General features: G+C 46.2%; 1 protein-coding gene across 1 annotated transcript in view; it reads left to right on the forward strand.

Annotated features, from left to right (window-relative positions):
* The window catches only part of FLT1 (fms related receptor tyrosine kinase 1), a 110,377-nt gene extending 93,169 nt beyond the window's left edge, over nt 1-17,208 (forward strand). The window contains exons 19-30 of the mRNA XM_061457573.1: nt 364-477; nt 1,208-1,296; nt 2,984-3,143; nt 3,562-3,659; nt 4,187-4,309; nt 5,416-5,527; nt 7,163-7,262; nt 8,565-8,670; nt 8,764-8,894; nt 9,325-9,409; nt 10,241-10,332; nt 15,236-17,208. Coding sequence (XP_061313557.1) covers nt 364-477; nt 1,208-1,296; nt 2,984-3,143; nt 3,562-3,659; nt 4,187-4,309; nt 5,416-5,527; nt 7,163-7,262; nt 8,565-8,670; nt 8,764-8,894; nt 9,325-9,409; nt 10,241-10,332; nt 15,236-15,440 — 1,415 coding nt within the window. The 3' untranslated portion in view covers nt 15,441-17,208. The remainder of the gene's footprint in view (nt 1-363; nt 478-1,207; nt 1,297-2,983; nt 3,144-3,561; nt 3,660-4,186; nt 4,310-5,415; nt 5,528-7,162; nt 7,263-8,564; nt 8,671-8,763; nt 8,895-9,324; nt 9,410-10,240; nt 10,333-15,235) is intronic.
* The last annotated feature ends 483 nt before the right edge of the window (nt 17,209-17,691 follow it).

Consider the following 17,691-nt stretch of genomic DNA (forward strand, 5'->3'; position numbering starts at 1 on the left):
CCCTTAGACAGCTGAAGTCAGATCAGCTGAAACCTACTCTAGACAGAGTTAAATATAGTCTTGAAATCCCTTTTTATTTGTTCTTTCATTTTTTGGCTGAAACAACAAAACTATTCATGTGAAAAAAATTCTCTCAGTTCTAAATATAACTGCGTCTACTGGGAGGAAGTTGAGTGCCTAAATCTTTCTATGGGTTTTATTGCAAGTAAGAGGATGCTGAGCAGGGAGGAATTGACAAAGAACATCAATACATGAAGTACATCCAGTAATGGAGGTTCTTTCAACGGAAAGTAGCAAGAAGTGGTAAAGCTCAGCAGGGCCAGTGCCTTGCCATTTCACATTGACTATATTTTGTATTTACAGAAGGGGCCACAGCAAGTGAGTACAAAGCACTGATGACTGAGCTAAAGATCCTGATCCACATTGGTCATCATCTCAATATTGTGAATTTGTTGGGAGCCTGCACAAAAAATGGAGGTAAAAAAGTCTGCACTGCACTGAAATGGGGTTGGATCATCTCCCAGTAACAGTCAGTTCGCTGTGCTGGTTTTCATCCGGGGGTCAAGTTATTAACTTGAATTATTTGAGCTCATCCTGTGGTTGGTGAAAAAAAAAGAGGAAGAGAAAAAGAGAATTTTAGTCATTTAATGAAGTGATTAAACGTTTTCTGTACTTAAACTCTCTTTTAGTATTTAGATGAGAAGTGCAAATTTAAGAACATGCCACTTGTCCTTCACTTCACTGCTCAAGCTCAAGTTAAACATGACTTAGGCAGACTGGGAACAAGTGGTATCAGCTGCTGGCCCTCCACAATTAATCACAAGGGAACCCTTATCAAATCCTTCATGATAATCCACTAAGAAAATTAAAGGGCCAGTACAAGTGATCATTTGTTTTAGATACGTCACCTATTCTAGTTGTGTGGGCTGAGGGACTCCCATCTGAATACAGACTGCTCAAAGGGGAAATGGAGGGTCCCTCAGGACCCAGGTTAATGACCCAGCTTCTAGGCCCTTACCTGATTTCCAGAAACAGTATTGTTTTGCTGACATGTCCAGTGTCCCTTCAAGCAGCCCTCTACGTCATTAGGACATGTTGTTAGTTATTCTGGACTCAGGGTAGCGCTGCTGGCATGACTTTTCTTCTCAGAACTGACACCACCTTGCATTGCTTTACGCTGGTCAAAATGCACTTTCCTTTTGCCCAGGGCCTCTGATGGTGATTGTTGAATACTGCAAGTATGGGAATTTATCAAACTACCTGAAGAGCAAGAGGAACTTTTTCTGCCCTAACAAGGTGAGGAGACAGATGCCTCTGGGAAGGTTCATCTTACCCAATGTAAGTGTTGGTAATGTAGATGTCAGCTTCTGAGCTAGTCTCCTTAGACTCCCTTCTACCAAAGGAGAGAAACAGCTTTTGGGTGCAGTTCACCTGAGCTATCTTAATACTTGGAGTGGGGTGTATTTTGCCAAGAAAGGACTCACTTCTATCCCCTGACTGTGCAAGGAGACTGCTGTGAGTAATTCAGCAGGAGCCATCTACAGTAAGAGGAAGTGAATCCTATCCAAAGTGTCCCCACATGCTCTCGCCCCACTGCTGACAAACCCATTCCTGGTGAGCTTGGGGTCACTTCACAGGCTGGTGTCAGCGAAGCCGAAGGAAGTGGTTTTGCCCACTGATTCCAGTATCGATGGGAACACAACCAAGAGAATGCCGTTTAAAGCTCATGTACAATAGACCCTAATATTCAGAGATTTGCAAGTGATCTCATTATTGTGTGAGAAGAGCTATAGAGAAGAAAGAACATTAGAGTCTTGTCCTCACATCCCACAGCCTACTGCATGTTTCTTATTCCAAACATGAACCCAAGTATGCCAACTATAACCTGCTTGTGCACTTTCGGCAAAATCCCCCCAAAGGATTTCAAGGCCTGGACCCAGAACAGCAGTCCCCAAAACCCCTGCTCAGCTGTGCCAAAAGATCGGCAGTATCTCAGGGTTTATTCTGGGAGGGATCTGCAGGAAAGCACACTCGGGAGGATATCCCCCTCCAAAGGGCTTTGGCTCAATCTCTGTTCCCAAGGCTGTCCATGTTGGACTATGCATGAGACACAGCAGTTGCCTCCTCCAAAATGCTGTTGTTGGCGTAGGATGCTCAGCGGGGCATGGCCATGTGGGATTTACCCTGGGAGGAGCCTGCCCAGACTTGGTTCTCCAGCATCCTTGGGAAGGTAACCCGTCAGGAGTGAGGGAGGGAAGGAGCCTGGCTCTGCTCCAGTGTGCACAAGGGAGATAGACAATCACAGGACAAAAGGAAAGAGAAGCGGGGGCAAGAGCATGGCCAGGCAGCTAGGCTGCTCTCTGGGTTGCAGAGGGAAAGTATTTTCCAAACAGTGTTGCATGTTACATTAAACTGTAATTGGCCATAACATGAAAGCATTGGATAAAAGCACTGGGGAAGAGAGGCAGATGCTTCCAACATCAGCTGTATTTCAAGCACCAAATGCCCTTGCTCCCTGTTGGAGCAGCTTACAGGCCCACACCAAGCACTGCTCAGGGGAACAGAGGCAGGTGCTTTAACCAGTGTGGGACAAAAAGCTGACACTCCTTGAGAGGTCTGGGACACCTGCACTGTGGGCATATGCTTCTGAACTCATCCTTTTTAGGCCCTTTCAGATGTCTCATTTCAGGCTGAGATGACCCACAGCCCAGCAGACATGTCCACCAATGGACCCTGCAAATCATCACCACCCAGGCTGCCCCAAAATCATGTGCTGGTGCTCCCAAGCCACCATGTCTCAGTCCTGTGGGGATGGGAACCAACCCCGCCTGTGGTACTGGACACCCACACCCATGGGAGACGTGACTGCACGTGCCATGGACCAGCCTTTTCCTCTGGCAGAAAGGCGACAGAAGTCTGACTCGGTTCCTCTCCCACCCCCTCTGTCGCTCTGATGTAGCACCTCTCCTCTGTTTGTTTGAAGGACTCCTCTCTGCAAGGAGAGCCAATGAAAGAGAAAAAGGACATTGAGCCGGTGGGAGGCAAAAAACAAAGGCTGACCAGTGTTACCAGCAGCGAAAGCTTCGCGAGCTCGGGGTTCCAGGAAGATAAAAGTCTGAGTGATGCGGAGGAGGACGAGGAGGGTAGGTATTAATTCCTTCCTGTCCCTACACAGTCTGTGATATTTTTACAACATACTGTGCATCCCTGATTTTTTTTTCGTCATTTATCACCCTAATAAACATCCGTGGGAGACGCTCACAGGGTCATGTCCAGAGGGTAGAAGATTTAAAAAAAGATTACTTCCAGGGTTACTAAATCTGACAGGAAAATGTGTGATTGTTTCTTCTGACTGCTCCTTATCTTTGGGGAAAACACAGCAGTGTCCAAAGCGCGGGGTGTAAAGCAAGCTCTGTTTTTGCTTCCAGTGACAGTAAGTTGACCTTCAAATACTATTCCGTGAACACTGAATTTATGGGAGCAATAGGGTCAGGAAAAAAGGGGGGAAATAACTGCCTTGTGAGAGATCTTTGTAACAAACCGCATTTTCCACCTTTGCAGAATCTGATGAGCTCTACAAGTTGCCCCTCACTATGGAGGACCTGATCTCTTACAGCTTTCAGGTGGCCAGAGGCATGGAGTTCCTCTCCTCCAGAAAGGTGAGGATTTTTCCCTGCAGAAGGATGGGATTCAGAGGTGAAATCAGATCTACATTTTAGTGACACTTCCCTTGGGAGAGCTCCCGAAGGAAGAGCCATTTTGCTCTTGGCTTTATAAATACGACAATGTGTTTATCCAAGTGTCCATAGTCCATAAACACAGGATCATGGCTGAAGGCAGTGGATCAAGCTCATTCATTCAGGCAAGATTTTTTGGGTGTGGTGGGCTTTTATTTCTTTATTTCAACGTGTATTAGGTAGGGAGCTCCAAATGAATCAGTGCTTTCCTTGCAAATGTCAAGGGGCTTAAAACTGTATCACTTTCTGGACTTAGGAATACTGGGTTTTTTTTTAAAGAACTTTTTTTACTGTAACTTCATGTAAACTGCAGTGAACTTCCCTACAAAAATATTATTTATATTGATCTCTTAAATAATACTAATAATTTTTTAAAGGATATGGGAGACAGGAAATTTGTGGGCAGGATTAAGGAAATGCAGCTTGATTGTGAAACTGTTTTATTATAGTGCATTCATCGTGACCTGGCAGCCAGAAACATCCTTTTATCTGAGAACAATGTTGTGAAGATCTGTGATTTTGGCCTCGCAAGAGATATTTATAAGAATCCTGATTATGTGAGAAAAGGAGATGTAAGTCAAGATGCTGTTTGTTTATAATGTTTATAACATATCATTTCAAACTGTCCACCAAAATGTCCTGTAGACGTTCACATTTCCTGAACATAAGAGCTTGAAAGCTGTCGTGGTTTTTATGTGAAGATGAGCTATCCAGATGTGTTGTAGATCTGGAAAGCATTTCTACCCTCAGGCATAATGCTTGTACATTCTCACTGTTTCACAGCTCTGCCCCATTAATTCTTCATATATCTTTTAGACATGTTTCTTGGCTGGCTCAGCATTACCCCCTTATTCAGTAAACTTCCTCCAAGGAAACCAGTCCCTCCAAAACAAGGTGCGTGTCCCCTGGTGCACCCACACCAGAGCCATGGCTTGTGTTGCCCCAAGCTGCTGAGCTGGACTCGCTGCCTCCAGCACCTACCCCCTTGGGTGGTTTTTGTGCTTCTGCTGCAAACAGTAGGCAGTAAGCCCCCTGCCACCCTAGGTCAGCAACTGTACCTGTGCCCACTGATGCCATGGGAATTTGGTCAGCGAATTGGGGTCATGCAGTCTCCAGGTCTCACCCACCTGCCAGCTATTCCCTCCTCTGTAAATAGCTTTCAAGATTTACAGCATTGCATATCAGCCTGGAAACTAAGTGGACATAACTTGGGTACTGCTCAGGAGCCCCTAACAAGCTGAGCTGAGGTGGCTTTCAAGGTGGCTGGTACACTCCTACAATTCAGGCTCTGAATATTTCCCTGGGAACATCTCCAACACTATCACAGAATGATTTACACTTGGATGTAGGGTTTTCTCCCCTGTGTCTTAGATGCTGGCAAGAGGCCCCTGCTCTTGAATATGCCCACATCCCCATACAGAAAAGACCCAGTCACTCTGGTCACAGGTTCCTAATGTCTGGTGTTTCGTGCCAAACATACTTTTACAGCCCTTTACTCCTACAATTTGTTAAGAAAGTGTGTGAATGAGTGTGGGTTTATCTTGACTGCCTGTAAGGAAATCCCACAGGTTCTTACTTCAATGGTAATTATTTACATAACAATATATAGTTGATTCATCTATGATTAAATTCTTTTAGGCTTTGAAAATAATAGTCAGGTTTGTCCCTTCTACTCCAGGCTCGACTTCCGCTCAAGTGGATGGCTCCAGAATCCATATTTGATAAAATCTACAATACAAAAAGCGACGTGTGGTCCTACGGGGTCTTGCTGTGGGAGATATTTTCCTTGGGTACGTTAACACTGCCCCCCGGGAGCTGGAATCAGAGGCAGGGACTTAAGTCTGGGGAAGAACACCCATTACTTTCAATGAGGTTTTGCCACGTCTTCTGCCAAGAAAGACCTACATCAGGCAGAGATCGGGTGCGTGGGTAGAAGGACAACTGTGTGCATCACACCCCTGTGAACTGGAAATTCTGGTGCTTGTTAGGACACTGAAAGCTGGTTTCCAGGCTGAAAGCACTAATGGATAGCACAGCTATTTGATAACTTTACCATGTATTTCTTAGGGCAAAACTTAAGCTTCCTTTTTTCTCTGCAGAAAGCCTCAGTAGAGACAGGGCAGCATGGCCAGAGCAATTGCAGTGCTTTGCCTGCCTGATGGAGCAAACCAGGAAAATCAGGCCATTTTTAAAGTGTTTTTACTAAATATAAATGTTTTTACTAAATGTGGAACCCTCTGGGTTAACACAGAGCTGTGGCCCAGGGCTGGCAACCACATCGCCTCTTGTGCCACTACTCAAAGATAGCATTCGAGACACCAAGTGCCATGGGCTGGGTGCTCCCTCAAAAGCTTCTTAGCTCTCTTGTGGAAGCAAGGGAGCTGAAAACACAAGGAGTGTGTCTTTGCGCATCTCAGGCTGTGTCACCCCCATTTCCAGCCTAAGACCAGGTGTTACCCCCAGCCCAGGAGAGACACAGAGCCCCCTTCACCCCGGCCACGGGATGCAGCAGGCGAGCAAGCATCTGCACAGATGCCACAGGATGAACTAGAGCATGCAATCTGAAATTAACACCCAGTGCAGCTTTCCAACCCCCCCGCCTTCCCTTTCTTTCACGTGGAAAAGGCAGGATACAAGATGTACACTGAGTGGAAACAACAATGACCATCAGAATAGAAGAATCTTAATTGGGTTCAACATCGAGGCTGACAAAAGAGGCGAACAGCAGAGGAAACAATACTATACAATTCTCAGGACAATCAATCATTTATTAGTTTAAATACGTGTTGTTGGTCAGCCTGCCAAGTCCCGTGATTTTATGGTCAGACTCATAATACCTGCTATGTTTTTCTTAAAGCCCCAGCTCCTTGAACCTGGTGACTGACTCTGAAAGGTCTTTTTTTTTCTTTTTCCTTTCATTTTCCCTTTTCCTGATTTTATTTGTTTTTGTCTACAGAGAAAAAAAGACCAACAGCATGATCAGGATTCATCTTAAAAACACCCAAGCTAGAAATATAATGAACTGTGATCTGATTTAAAAAACATGATTTTATTATTTTCAAGGTGGTTTTGAGCATTTAGGGCTTGTTACTACTCTGCTTACTAGAATTTGAGGTGATCCAAACTGGCTTTACTTGAGGGATACTTTTCAAGTCAAATTCATGCGTATCTTATCTTTTGCATTCAGGCCAGGTAAGCACCACCAAGAGTGCTGGGTTTGATCCTGCCCTCCAAGGATCAGGGCTTGGAGCACCACCAGCAGCAGTAGTTCCCTGCCTGTGGCAGCTGCTAGGAGCCAGACCCTGAGCTCTGCAAGCAGATGCTGCATGCCACAAGTGTTTGAGTGGGATGTGTAGGACCAGGGCTAGGTCACAGGTACACAGCTCAAAGCACGTATGACCCTGTTCTTCCCACGGTTCCTTCAGGTGCCTCTCCTTACCCTGGAGTCCAAATAGATGAGGATTTCTGCAGCAGACTAAAAGAAGGCACAAGAATGCGAGCCCCGGAGCAAGCGAGCGAGGAGATGTAAGAGGCTTTTCTCTGCTTGCCTTGTGTACCGCTGCCCTCTGGGGTTGCCTTGCCCATGATGCACGAGTCTCCACAAAAAGTATCCTGTGCCAACATAAGGAAAAGCAACCTGATGTTGCCTCACACCTTGTTGTTGTCATCAGCATCTTCTTGCATTCCCCATTCCTTGGCTCCCTGGCCCTCCAGTGGGGTAGGAAAGGGACATGGAGCCAAGCCCAGGGTACCAGCTGGGCTGTGCTCTGAGGGGACCTGAGTGAGCAGCCCAGAGGAGGAAGGTCGTTCCTCCCTCTCCAGGTTTAATACTTACTGACGTGCGCACAGATAAGTGCTGGAGGAATGTGACATTTTACTAACGTCGTCTTGACTTAGGAAGTGACAAGCGGAGGCGTCCTCGCAAGCACTCCGGTGACGAGGGTCCACCCTTTCCCGGAGATGGCAGAGGAAGGTGACAGGGACCAGCAGCCTCCCAGCCCATGTCCCCTGTGGGGTTTGTTTGAGACCTTCCACTATGACATCGGCTGTCACTTCCTGGTGCCCTGCCTTAGGCAGACAGCGTTTTGGAGGCTTGGGGGGAGTCCAAGTGAGTCCCTGGGTCTGCAGTGCCTCTACCCTGGGAGTGAAATGGAGCGCTCTGCCCAGGAGGCACATGCAGCACCCCAAACACACACCTCATGGTGTGAGCATGAACACATCCAGGGTATTTTATCTCTGGAGGCAAAATCAAGTGCGTGTTATGTGCCTTTGGTGCCTATTCAAGTGCAACGTCATGACTCAAAATAGCAATGCTTACCAAAAAATAGCTCTGAAAGAAGGAGGATGCGAGCCAGCCATGACTATCTGGGAATATTACCCATTGGCTAGTTTTATTATCATAGTGACAGTAGATAAGAGCTTTTTTTTTTCTCTTTCACATACTTTATTGCAGGAAGGAAAGCTTTACAAATATGAGGAAGTGACACATTCATATAAGTCATCTTAGGATGCCTTAACCTAAACACTGCCAGTTAATAGATGTTTAATAGAAAGGTTTAATGCTTAATTAGGGGTAAAATAGAAAGTATGACTTGTTGGCCAAATCGTTCTTTTGATGTGGTTTTCCCGGTGTCTTGTGGGAAGGTTTTTGCCTTTTTTTGTGTAAAGTTTACTCTTGAGTAGGAGGCCTCATGTTAGAGAGCCTCTTTGAAAATCAGGCAGGCGCAGGAGTTAACTCTGTCAGTGTCAAGCTGTCAGGGCTGGGCTGTCTTGGGTCAAAGTGAGCTATAACTCCACCATGTGCTCACTTTGCTTTTGTCCTCACAGCTACCAGATCATGCTGGACTGCTGGCAAAGCAATCCCAACGACAGACCGCGGTTCTCCGAGCTGGTGAAAAAGCTGGGTGACCTGCTGCAAGCAAATGTCCAGCAGGTACTGACATCATGGCCATGCGCTGTCACCGAGGTGGGGGTGACTGGCCACATGGTCCCAGGAATAACGTGTTAATTTCTTGTTTCCATTTAGGATGGCAAAGACTACATACCCCTCAACACGATATTTATGAAGGAAAGTGGGTTTCCCCCTGCCTCTGATCCTCTATGCAACAAAAGTTTTCCTGTTACAAGCTCAAATTGTGGGAGCACTGAAAATGTCAGGTGAGAGAAGCAAGATGAAGAAGCCTGGGTTGGTTTGCTGGGTATTGTAGCTTGCTGCATACCCCGTTTTGGTCCTGGACAGGAGAAACAGTCTGATACTCCATGTGGCCTGAGTAACGCACCAACTAAGTCACCACCTCTGGGATCCCATTAGGCTGGGGCAGCACTTTGGCATGTCTCTGCACAGGGAAACATCAGATCTACCACTTAAGGGGCACACATGGACTCAGGCACTGTGAGAGGGGCAGCTGTGCGCATCCCAGGACTGGGAAGTGAAGTTTGGGTAGGGTCTGCTTAACCAGCCCCATTTGTGGAAACTATCTAGATGACAGTTAGGAAACTGCTTAAAGAAACAGAGGAATACCCAGCGCTTCCTGCTTGTGCACTGCACACTCTCACCAAACACTGCCCTGCTTTTCTTGTTGGACAGATACATAAACACTTTCAAAATAAAACCACCCCAGCGCATAAAGACATTTGAAGAGCTGCCCATCAAGGAAACACTTGTATTGAATGTAAGTGACTCCTGGGCCAAATGGTATGTCATTTATTTCTTTTTATTTGTGTGACAGATTCATGCAGAGAGAATCAAGATGAGGTTTACTGCCTCATCAGCTCTATTGGTTTGAGGTGTGAGATTAGCTGTGCTTGCAGCATTGTATTATCCCACTGTCCTATTAATCAGGGTCAGCAGATCCGTGCAGACCATGCCATGGGCTGCAAACACTCCTTCCCTGGTAAGAAATGGCCAGTGCCAGCAGGCCTGGAAGGTGCCACTGCCAGGGTCTCACTGGTGTGGGAGGACCTTGGATTTGTGTTTTCATCTGAATAGTAGCACACAAATGAGAATTGGGGGTCACACTTCAGAGGTCCCAGGTAGGAACAAGTCCTGTTACCAGGTGGACAAGCTGGAGAAGTGTCTACTAAAGGGGCACACATACTGTCCCAATGGGGCTGGGCATAGTGAGAGGTTGGGGGAAGCTTTCAGTGACCCAGTTGTACACATTACATGGTGGGAGGTGGGAAAGGCAGAGTGGTGCCTGCAAGGTTAAACTACCAGCTGGCCAAAACCTCGCCTTGTGTGTAGACACTTTTCTTTCACCACTCTGTATCAGCCTTAACAACATGTGTGTGCTGCATCCCAAAACAAGGACAGTTTGGAAAGGCACCATTAAATACCTGGGCACTGCAGCACCTCCAGCAGCACTGGACAACCGCCTCCTAGAGCTGTTGGAGTAGAAATGACCGAACAAAGGGTGCAAATCAGACCAAAGAGGAATTGAGGCCATTTTAAATACAACTTTCTACAGCTAACATCTCATAGCATTTGATTTCCTTTTTCCAAGGATTATCAAGCAGACAGCGGGATGGTGCTGGCTCCAGAAGAACTGAAACGCTTCACATGGACAGGCAGCAAGCAGAAACGGACGCTCTTTGGGTCTGTATTTTATGTTCCTGTCTTCATGTTTTAGAGGGCAAAGGAGGATTCAAGGTCTTTGTGCTAAATCATGCCTAACGAGGCAGCTGAAGAGTCCCCAGTTCCTGCAAGCACACTTGCTGAGCTGTCCCCTGCTTGGTTGAGTGAGCAGGCAATTACCTCCCACACCTAAGACTCCATGCGTCTTCAAGGGAAACAAATAACCCTCAACCCCTCGAAGCACATCACCAATAGCACTCTATTGATGAGCCTGATCCTCAGCTTAATACCAGGCTGGGCAAGTGAGTGCGGCAGACCAAGGTAGAGGTAGGCAACTCTAGGAAACAAGCCCTTGGCAATGGGGGAGGAGGAACATGCGGCTGTGAAGGATTTGCAGTTGTTTCTGCAAGTCCTCAAGGGCACCCCAGCTGGGACACGGCTCCCTGCGCTTGTTTTTGCTCTTCTTTTCCATGACTCAGCTAAGCACAGCCCATTTAACACCCATGGGCTCAGGATGCTAAAGTGGCAACTTTACAATAGATGGATGTGAGGGCCTCACTTCTCTTCCTGCCTTTAAGCACTTTTATATATTGGCCACCTTCCTCCACCTAATTCCTGACAGCTGCCCAAGCAGGGAACTAGGGCTGCTCTAAGAAAGGCGTTGCACTGACATGAACTTTCTGTAAACGGAAAGTATTTGTTTGCCCTATGCCAGCAGTGTCTCAGCTCCCAGCCACTGTGAAGCTGGCAGTGTCTGCGCCTGGTTTCAGCTCTCGGCCAGCCCAGGGACTGCCCAGACCCAACCCATCCTTCATCTTAGGCTGGCAGGAGGTCAAGGCCATCGTGCCTGTGGGGAAGGAGTCAGTGCCTCACAGCTGAGCAGGCTGGGAGGTGTAGTATTGTCTGGATGAACAATTGGAGCTGGCTGGAACGTGCAGGCAGGGCAGCAAGGAGCTGTCGCAGGAAAAACCACAGTGACTAAGAGGGCGTTGGTTGAAGGCATGGGAATACGTGAACAGGAGCGTGCACACTCACACAGCCAAGACACACAGTGCCCAGGGCAACCGTGCTGCTGGCAGGATGAGTGCTCAATGGAGCACTGCTCATGCGTGGCAAAGCCGAGGTGATACAAGCTGCTCCAAACAAGAGCTGGGAAACCCTTTCTCCTGCCTTGACCTTTCAGAAAACAGGCCCATAAGCAGTTTCATGGTACTTTGATTCTGTGAAGCCATACTCTGCTTTGAGAAGCCAGGTACCATGGAGCTTGGGGTGTGTGTGGATACTACAGGACTTCAAAGGGTGCGATGGTTCCTAGAAGTGATTTAACCCGTTGTTTCCATGTGTAAATGTGACTCTTCTGAAGGCTGTTGTCAGCTGCAGAGGCAACATGTCCCAAATGAAAAGTACAAAATGCCTTTGCATGGCACAGTGTACACGGTATGTACCCCAAGCACCCTTCTGGAAATGCTTTAAGGAGCATTTTCAGCTGCTGAAGGAAAAGAAATGCTTGGATGGGGCAAAAAAAATCAAACTCAACAGTGACTGCTAGAAGGTAAATCCTCAGGAAACAGCAGTTGGCTGAGAATATACAAGGTCATCTGGCCTGCAAGCTGAACAGTTGGTACTGTAGTGTTATGCCATAAACATAACACAGACCGAATCTGTGAATGCATGCAGTGACCCTTGTAGTCCGCACACATTCCTGAAAGTGGAAGCTTCTTAGCTAAGCATCCTTTATTTAGGCTGTACTTGAACTGGACCCTGGACAACATAAAGCCTGGAGGGGGCTGACATATGTAAGCTGACCTCATCAGATGCACAGTCCTTCTTTCCCCGCACCTCAAGCATCCTGCTCTGCAGTCCTGCTCTCTCGTTTGTGGTTCAGGTCACTAAATTATTGGCAGAGCTGCCTCAGGGTAGTTTCTGAGCAAACAGTAGCAGCTCACTGTCAGGGTACTGCTGCCAGGCTGAGGAAGGGGTCACCCCCCCCCCCCTTCCCCCTTCTTATCAGCAGCTTACAGTTAGACCACCATCACTGTAACACCTAACCACTCTCAGAGCACTTGCCCTCTTGTTGCCATGACAGCACTACCATCATATCTCAACACCGCAGTTTAGGACACATGCAGCAGCAGGTGAGTCCTGAGCAGAGACAGAGGGACTGCAGGGCTTTGTCCTCACTGATTCCTGCTTGGCTGCAGGCTGCGGCAGGCTGGGCTGCCTTGCCCTGGGTGCCTGCCTTGCCCTGGGCCATGGCTTTTCCCTGCTGCCCACAGCAGAACGATCGGGCTCAGCATGGTTTCTTCCTCAGCTCAAAGCATCTGAAATGGCATTTGAGTCCGCCAGGTAGGGTGATGCTTCTAGAACAGCTCATGCTGTATGCAGGCTGGACGTGTCCATTAGCAGACTCAGACTTGGCGAGGCCATGTCTACTGCATAGGGTGGAAGGAGCCAAACCCAGCACATCCCACCTGTACCCCAGAAGTGCACCCAGGGTTTGTCCCAGAGGAATATAATTGATTGACTCCAGAAGAGAGCCAGTGCACGCACAGGTGCTTACCCAGCATGACTAACCAGAAAGAGCAGAGCAGGGAGCCAACTTACCTGATAGCGCAGGGGTACCCCACTGACCCCAGTCAGCCTCCTCCCCTCTTCCTTCCACTGCTGTGGACGGAAAGGCACTGACAAGCAAAGCTCACCACCCTTGGTTTTACTTTAGGAAACTGAGCATCAGCCCAAATCCTCAGTAAGCCCCTCAGGCCCAGGTGGTGGGCAGGAGGACAACAACAGAAATGGTTGCTATGTGCCTTGGACTACTGCCATTGAGATGATACTGTAAACAGCATAGAGACAAGTCTTTCCTAATGTAAGGCCTCGGGTAACAAGATCCCAATAGAAAGGTTTAGGGGAGAGAAAAAACAAACTTCTGAGCTCTTCTCCTTTGCAAGTGGAACAGATCCCAGCTGCAACTATCTTCTAGTTTTCAGTACTGGTGAAAAATGCCTAACCCAAGTAAGCCAAAACCCCTGAGCTGGAGCAAAGCCTAAGCAAGAAAAACAGTGAGAACTCCCCACTTGTGAGCTGGAACAAGCATCTCAAGAGCTGCACCAAGCCTCTAACCTCACTCCATTCTTCAACCTATCACAGGAAAGCAGCAGCTGTTTCCTCCCCCAAATGATCCGGATTAAAACCCCCAGGAGAGCCAGTTTCTAATTTACGTTTCTAGAGTGGAAAGAAGATAGTCCACAGCTACAGAAGCCCTTACTGACTGCAAGTTCAGTCTCAAAATGAAGCCTGACTACAGATGTCCAGACCCTGTGGGCTCCCTCAAAGCTCTCTGTGGGTCTGCATGCCCAGGTACAGCTGTGTACGTAAGGTAAAGCTAATAGGTGCAGCTCCACTGGTATAAAGGTTTATTAAAGTTGAAGCCAAGTCCAGCTCACAAGAAAGTTCTCAAAATGCAAAAGCCTGGTGATGAAAGGATCAAAGCATAATGATTTTAAGGCTTGTAACTTCACATGCACACTTCACTTTTGCCAGCTCACTGCTCCCTAAGACTCACAATTACAATGTAATTCACAGAAGCATTCCTCTCTAAACCCATCACAAAAAGTACCTTGCCACATAGTTACAGAATTTATCCCAAGGCAATTGCTTCTCCATCTGCCAACAGATGCAATGTAAAAATATGGGATGCATCTGCAATCCTCATCATGAGGGCTTCCCCTCATGAATTCTGTCCATTTAGAAACAAATGTAACGGGGTGGTCTTGTGAGGACCCTCCAAGTTCCTACAGCAGGACAGATGGCACAGACCATACTCCTTGAAAAGCACACAGGCTCAGGAGCTAAAGATTCAAGAAACTGTTACTTCTCCGTTTCCTAACCCAGAATGGCCTGCACTACCGGTTCTGTATTGCACTTAAAGATCTAACACTGCAAATTAAAATGAAAAGCAAAACCCTGGGCTCCGAAAGCCTCAACAGATGTTCTGTCTGTCTTCTCTGGAATTCAAGGCTAGGGTTGCCAGCATTCCTGACCTTATAAATGGAGAGGGGTGGAGTGTCCATGAACTTATAAAAATACAGGGGAGGAAATCTAATTTTAGGCATTGCAGCCTAACATAAGTTTGCATGAGGCTTTCACATGTAATCAATGATGGTAAATGCTCTGGCTTGTCCTTTGTCTGCAGATCTTTGGTATCTAAGTTCAATGGTGTGAAAATTCTCTTTGCCTCTTTTTTCTGAATTATTGAGGGAGCTCCTTTAAGAACTGTGCTCTCTGAACATGGGTGAAAAAGAGCTGCAAGACAAACAGCACCTTTAAGAGTGGCTCAGCTGAGAAGACACTAAACCCTTCTTGTAAAAGGCATCTTATATAAAAGGCAGCATATAGGATAACAGGAAAACTCTAATTCAAACCAGCAGTTCATGTCTGCTGCCAAAAGAAGCCAAAGAGAAGAGATACCTAGACCTTGCACGCTTCCTCACAAACATCAACCATTTGTCTTAAAAATTTAAATGCTTAAAAAAACATTAGGCTTTGGGAACACCTCCACCAGTCAGTAGCTTTCTGATTTTGCTGCTAGGCTTGAGATCTTTCATTACTTCACTCCTGCTCAAAAACGCCCAGCTCCCTTAGGAAGAACATTTAAATGTGGGGACCCTATGGGCACCAAGACCCTAATACTTACAATAAACACAAAGAGTGACGTTCAGTCACAGAAGGGAAATTAAAGGGGACACAGGAGGGCTCTCTCCATCCTCAGTTCTGCTCAGCCAATGAGCAATCCCTTCTGCATCAATGCCCTTCCCATCATCTGAGAATAAACAAAGCTGCTTCTTGTGATGTGGCTTTGCTCAAGTCATTAAAACAAATGCCCTTACACATTAAATACACTAACAGGGATGCTGCTCTGTTACAGCATTAAAGGTGCCAGCAGGAGCAAGGAGTCGGTGCTTTCTGGAATAACCAAGCCAAGAAGCTTCTGCAGCTTCAGCTGCGACCATCTCAGTGACTCCAAGCGAAGACACACATATGGTAATGTTGTGCTGGAGAAAATGAGAGCAAGCCATTCTCCCCCTCCTGACTACAACTCTGTTGGCCTTTATTCTCAGCCCCCCGTATAAATACTTCTAAGCCAAGATTTAAATATGCATTTAATCCATAAAGGTTCCTCTGAAACACTGGCAGTTTAAAAACTCTGACTCAAATAATTTTATCCTACAAGTCAAAAATATATCATTGGCTTAATCTTGGCAATCTGCTTTTCTACAGACTGCAACAAGCATATACAAAATATAGCAAAATACTAATGCTTAGGCCTTGACTTTCCCAAATGGTGAACACCAAGAGCTGCCACAAAAATTGCCCCGTGCTCCTGAAAACCTGTATGGTCATTGTTACAGAGGAAACCAGTTTGTTGTTTGGTCCCTGGCAGCAGGATGGTATTTCATGCTCTAGCCAGCCAGCCCCAGCTCAGACTGCAGCAGACACTGGGGAATTTGCACCCCGCTGCTGAGACCTGTGTAGTGCTGGAAAATGAAAGATTCCTTAAGAAGAGACAAACAAGAAACAGACCACGCTCCACAGCTTTTAGTAAAAACTCTACTTTGAGAAACTTGAGGGAAGGCTAATGTTTCAGGGAAGCAGGGTTAGCTAGCTGGGGATGGGGCATCACATGGCTCTTACTGCTTCAGATGGCATTCGTGGTAGAGTCGTGCAAGACAAGAATTTCAAATTTGTGTTGCAAAACACAGCTGGCAAGGATAGGGGAGAACTAAGATCAGCGCCAGGGCTGCAACACCACAGAATACATATCGATTTGGTTTGGACAAGCCTGCTGAAATCAAGTAAATATTCTTGAAGTTTTGCACTTTGACACTATGCCAACACACACACACTGGAACCAAACCACAAGCTAGATCTTAAAGCCAAGCTCTGTCCACAAAACCCTGTGGACCTTCTAACACTGCACTGACTATATTTTATTTATGGGAATCTGCCTGAAAAGACAGGATGGCTACTAAACTGCGTATCCTTTAAATAAATCGATCACTAGAGAGTTTGAAGAGATTAGCTAGAAATGACAATTTCCCTGGAGAGTTAGGGCAGCTTTTCTATGAAGACAGCTGAATTTCTGGGTTAGTTACTAGTATATATGTACAGGAATAAAAATGTTATCATTCATTTGCAACACTTTCGTATACTATCTCAGAAAGGGCATGAGTGTTCTTTGTTTGAGAGTGTAAGGATGCACCATCCCCTTTCACCTTTGAATGCAATGTTAAAATGGGAGTTGGCCATTTAATGTCTTCCAAATCAACAGCTACTGCCCAATCTCAACTTCCTGTGGTCCACTATATTAACTCAAATGCTATGTATAATATGGCTCTGATCTCTTAAAATTCAGCTTAGGAGCTGTGAATTTAACCCACTAACTGTTTAAAGGTAAATGACCTTTTGCATATTTACAAAGAAAAATTTCCTTGGATATTCACATAAAAGAAATATGTACCACTGCTTCTAAGCTAGGTATCAATTCTACATCTTCCTGGCCAAGAGATCATCAGTTTTAAGATCTATTGCACTGTCTCTTGCTGGTGAAGAATATTTGACCTTGATCAACATAAAAAGAAAGTTTAAGGACTGTTTCTTAACTCCAATTGAGCAAAAGTAGTTGTGGGATGATGCATCTGAAAGGAATGTTTGCACAGTGTAAATATATAAATATACTTTTTGTGCACAAATATTTAAGAAAACTGGACTACAAAGATTACTTTTATATGAATCCACAAAGTTTCTTTGTATGTGAATAACTCCTGTTTTGTCTTGCATTTTCTGTCTTCATATAATGTATGACTGCAAAATTCATATAATAAAGTTTGCTTTTGAAAGGACCCACAATTCTGCCAAACTAGTCCATCCAGTGTCAAAGACTGCTGCAGCAGACGGTTTAGCACTGGGCAGCACTAAGACATCTGGCAAACAACCCAGCCTGTGGGCCAGTTTTGTGAGCAAAGGAGAATACGGAATAATTGCACAGAAGGCACAGTTCTCCACAGCAAAGCAGATAAACAGCGAGGTATGCTTGTACAGCTCACTGTGTGAATGACATACTCTAAACTCAGCATAACTAAGAAGGGCTTACTGCTGGCTAGAGGTAAAAAGTCAACTCTGCCTGCAGGAGAGTCAAAGCTTCATAGTGGGGGAAGACAAAGTAGCTCCTTGATGAGCATCCATTCAACTGCCCCCCACACCTGGTTACTTCTGCAGCTAAAAGGTCTGGTACAGATGAAAGGACTTCAAACAGAGCTAAGGTGGCCCCAGCAGAGCCTGTTCTGAACTGGTCTGTTAGACCTGTTCTGAACTGTGACATAA

This window comes from Pezoporus flaviventris, unplaced genomic scaffold (assembly GCF_033815535.1).
Source record: "Pezoporus flaviventris isolate CSIRO_AGI_PZ_B2104156 unplaced genomic scaffold, CSIRO_AGI_Pfla_v1 ptg000025l, whole genome shotgun sequence".
NCBI classification, from domain to species: domain Eukaryota; kingdom Metazoa; phylum Chordata; class Aves; order Psittaciformes; family Psittacidae; genus Pezoporus; species Pezoporus flaviventris.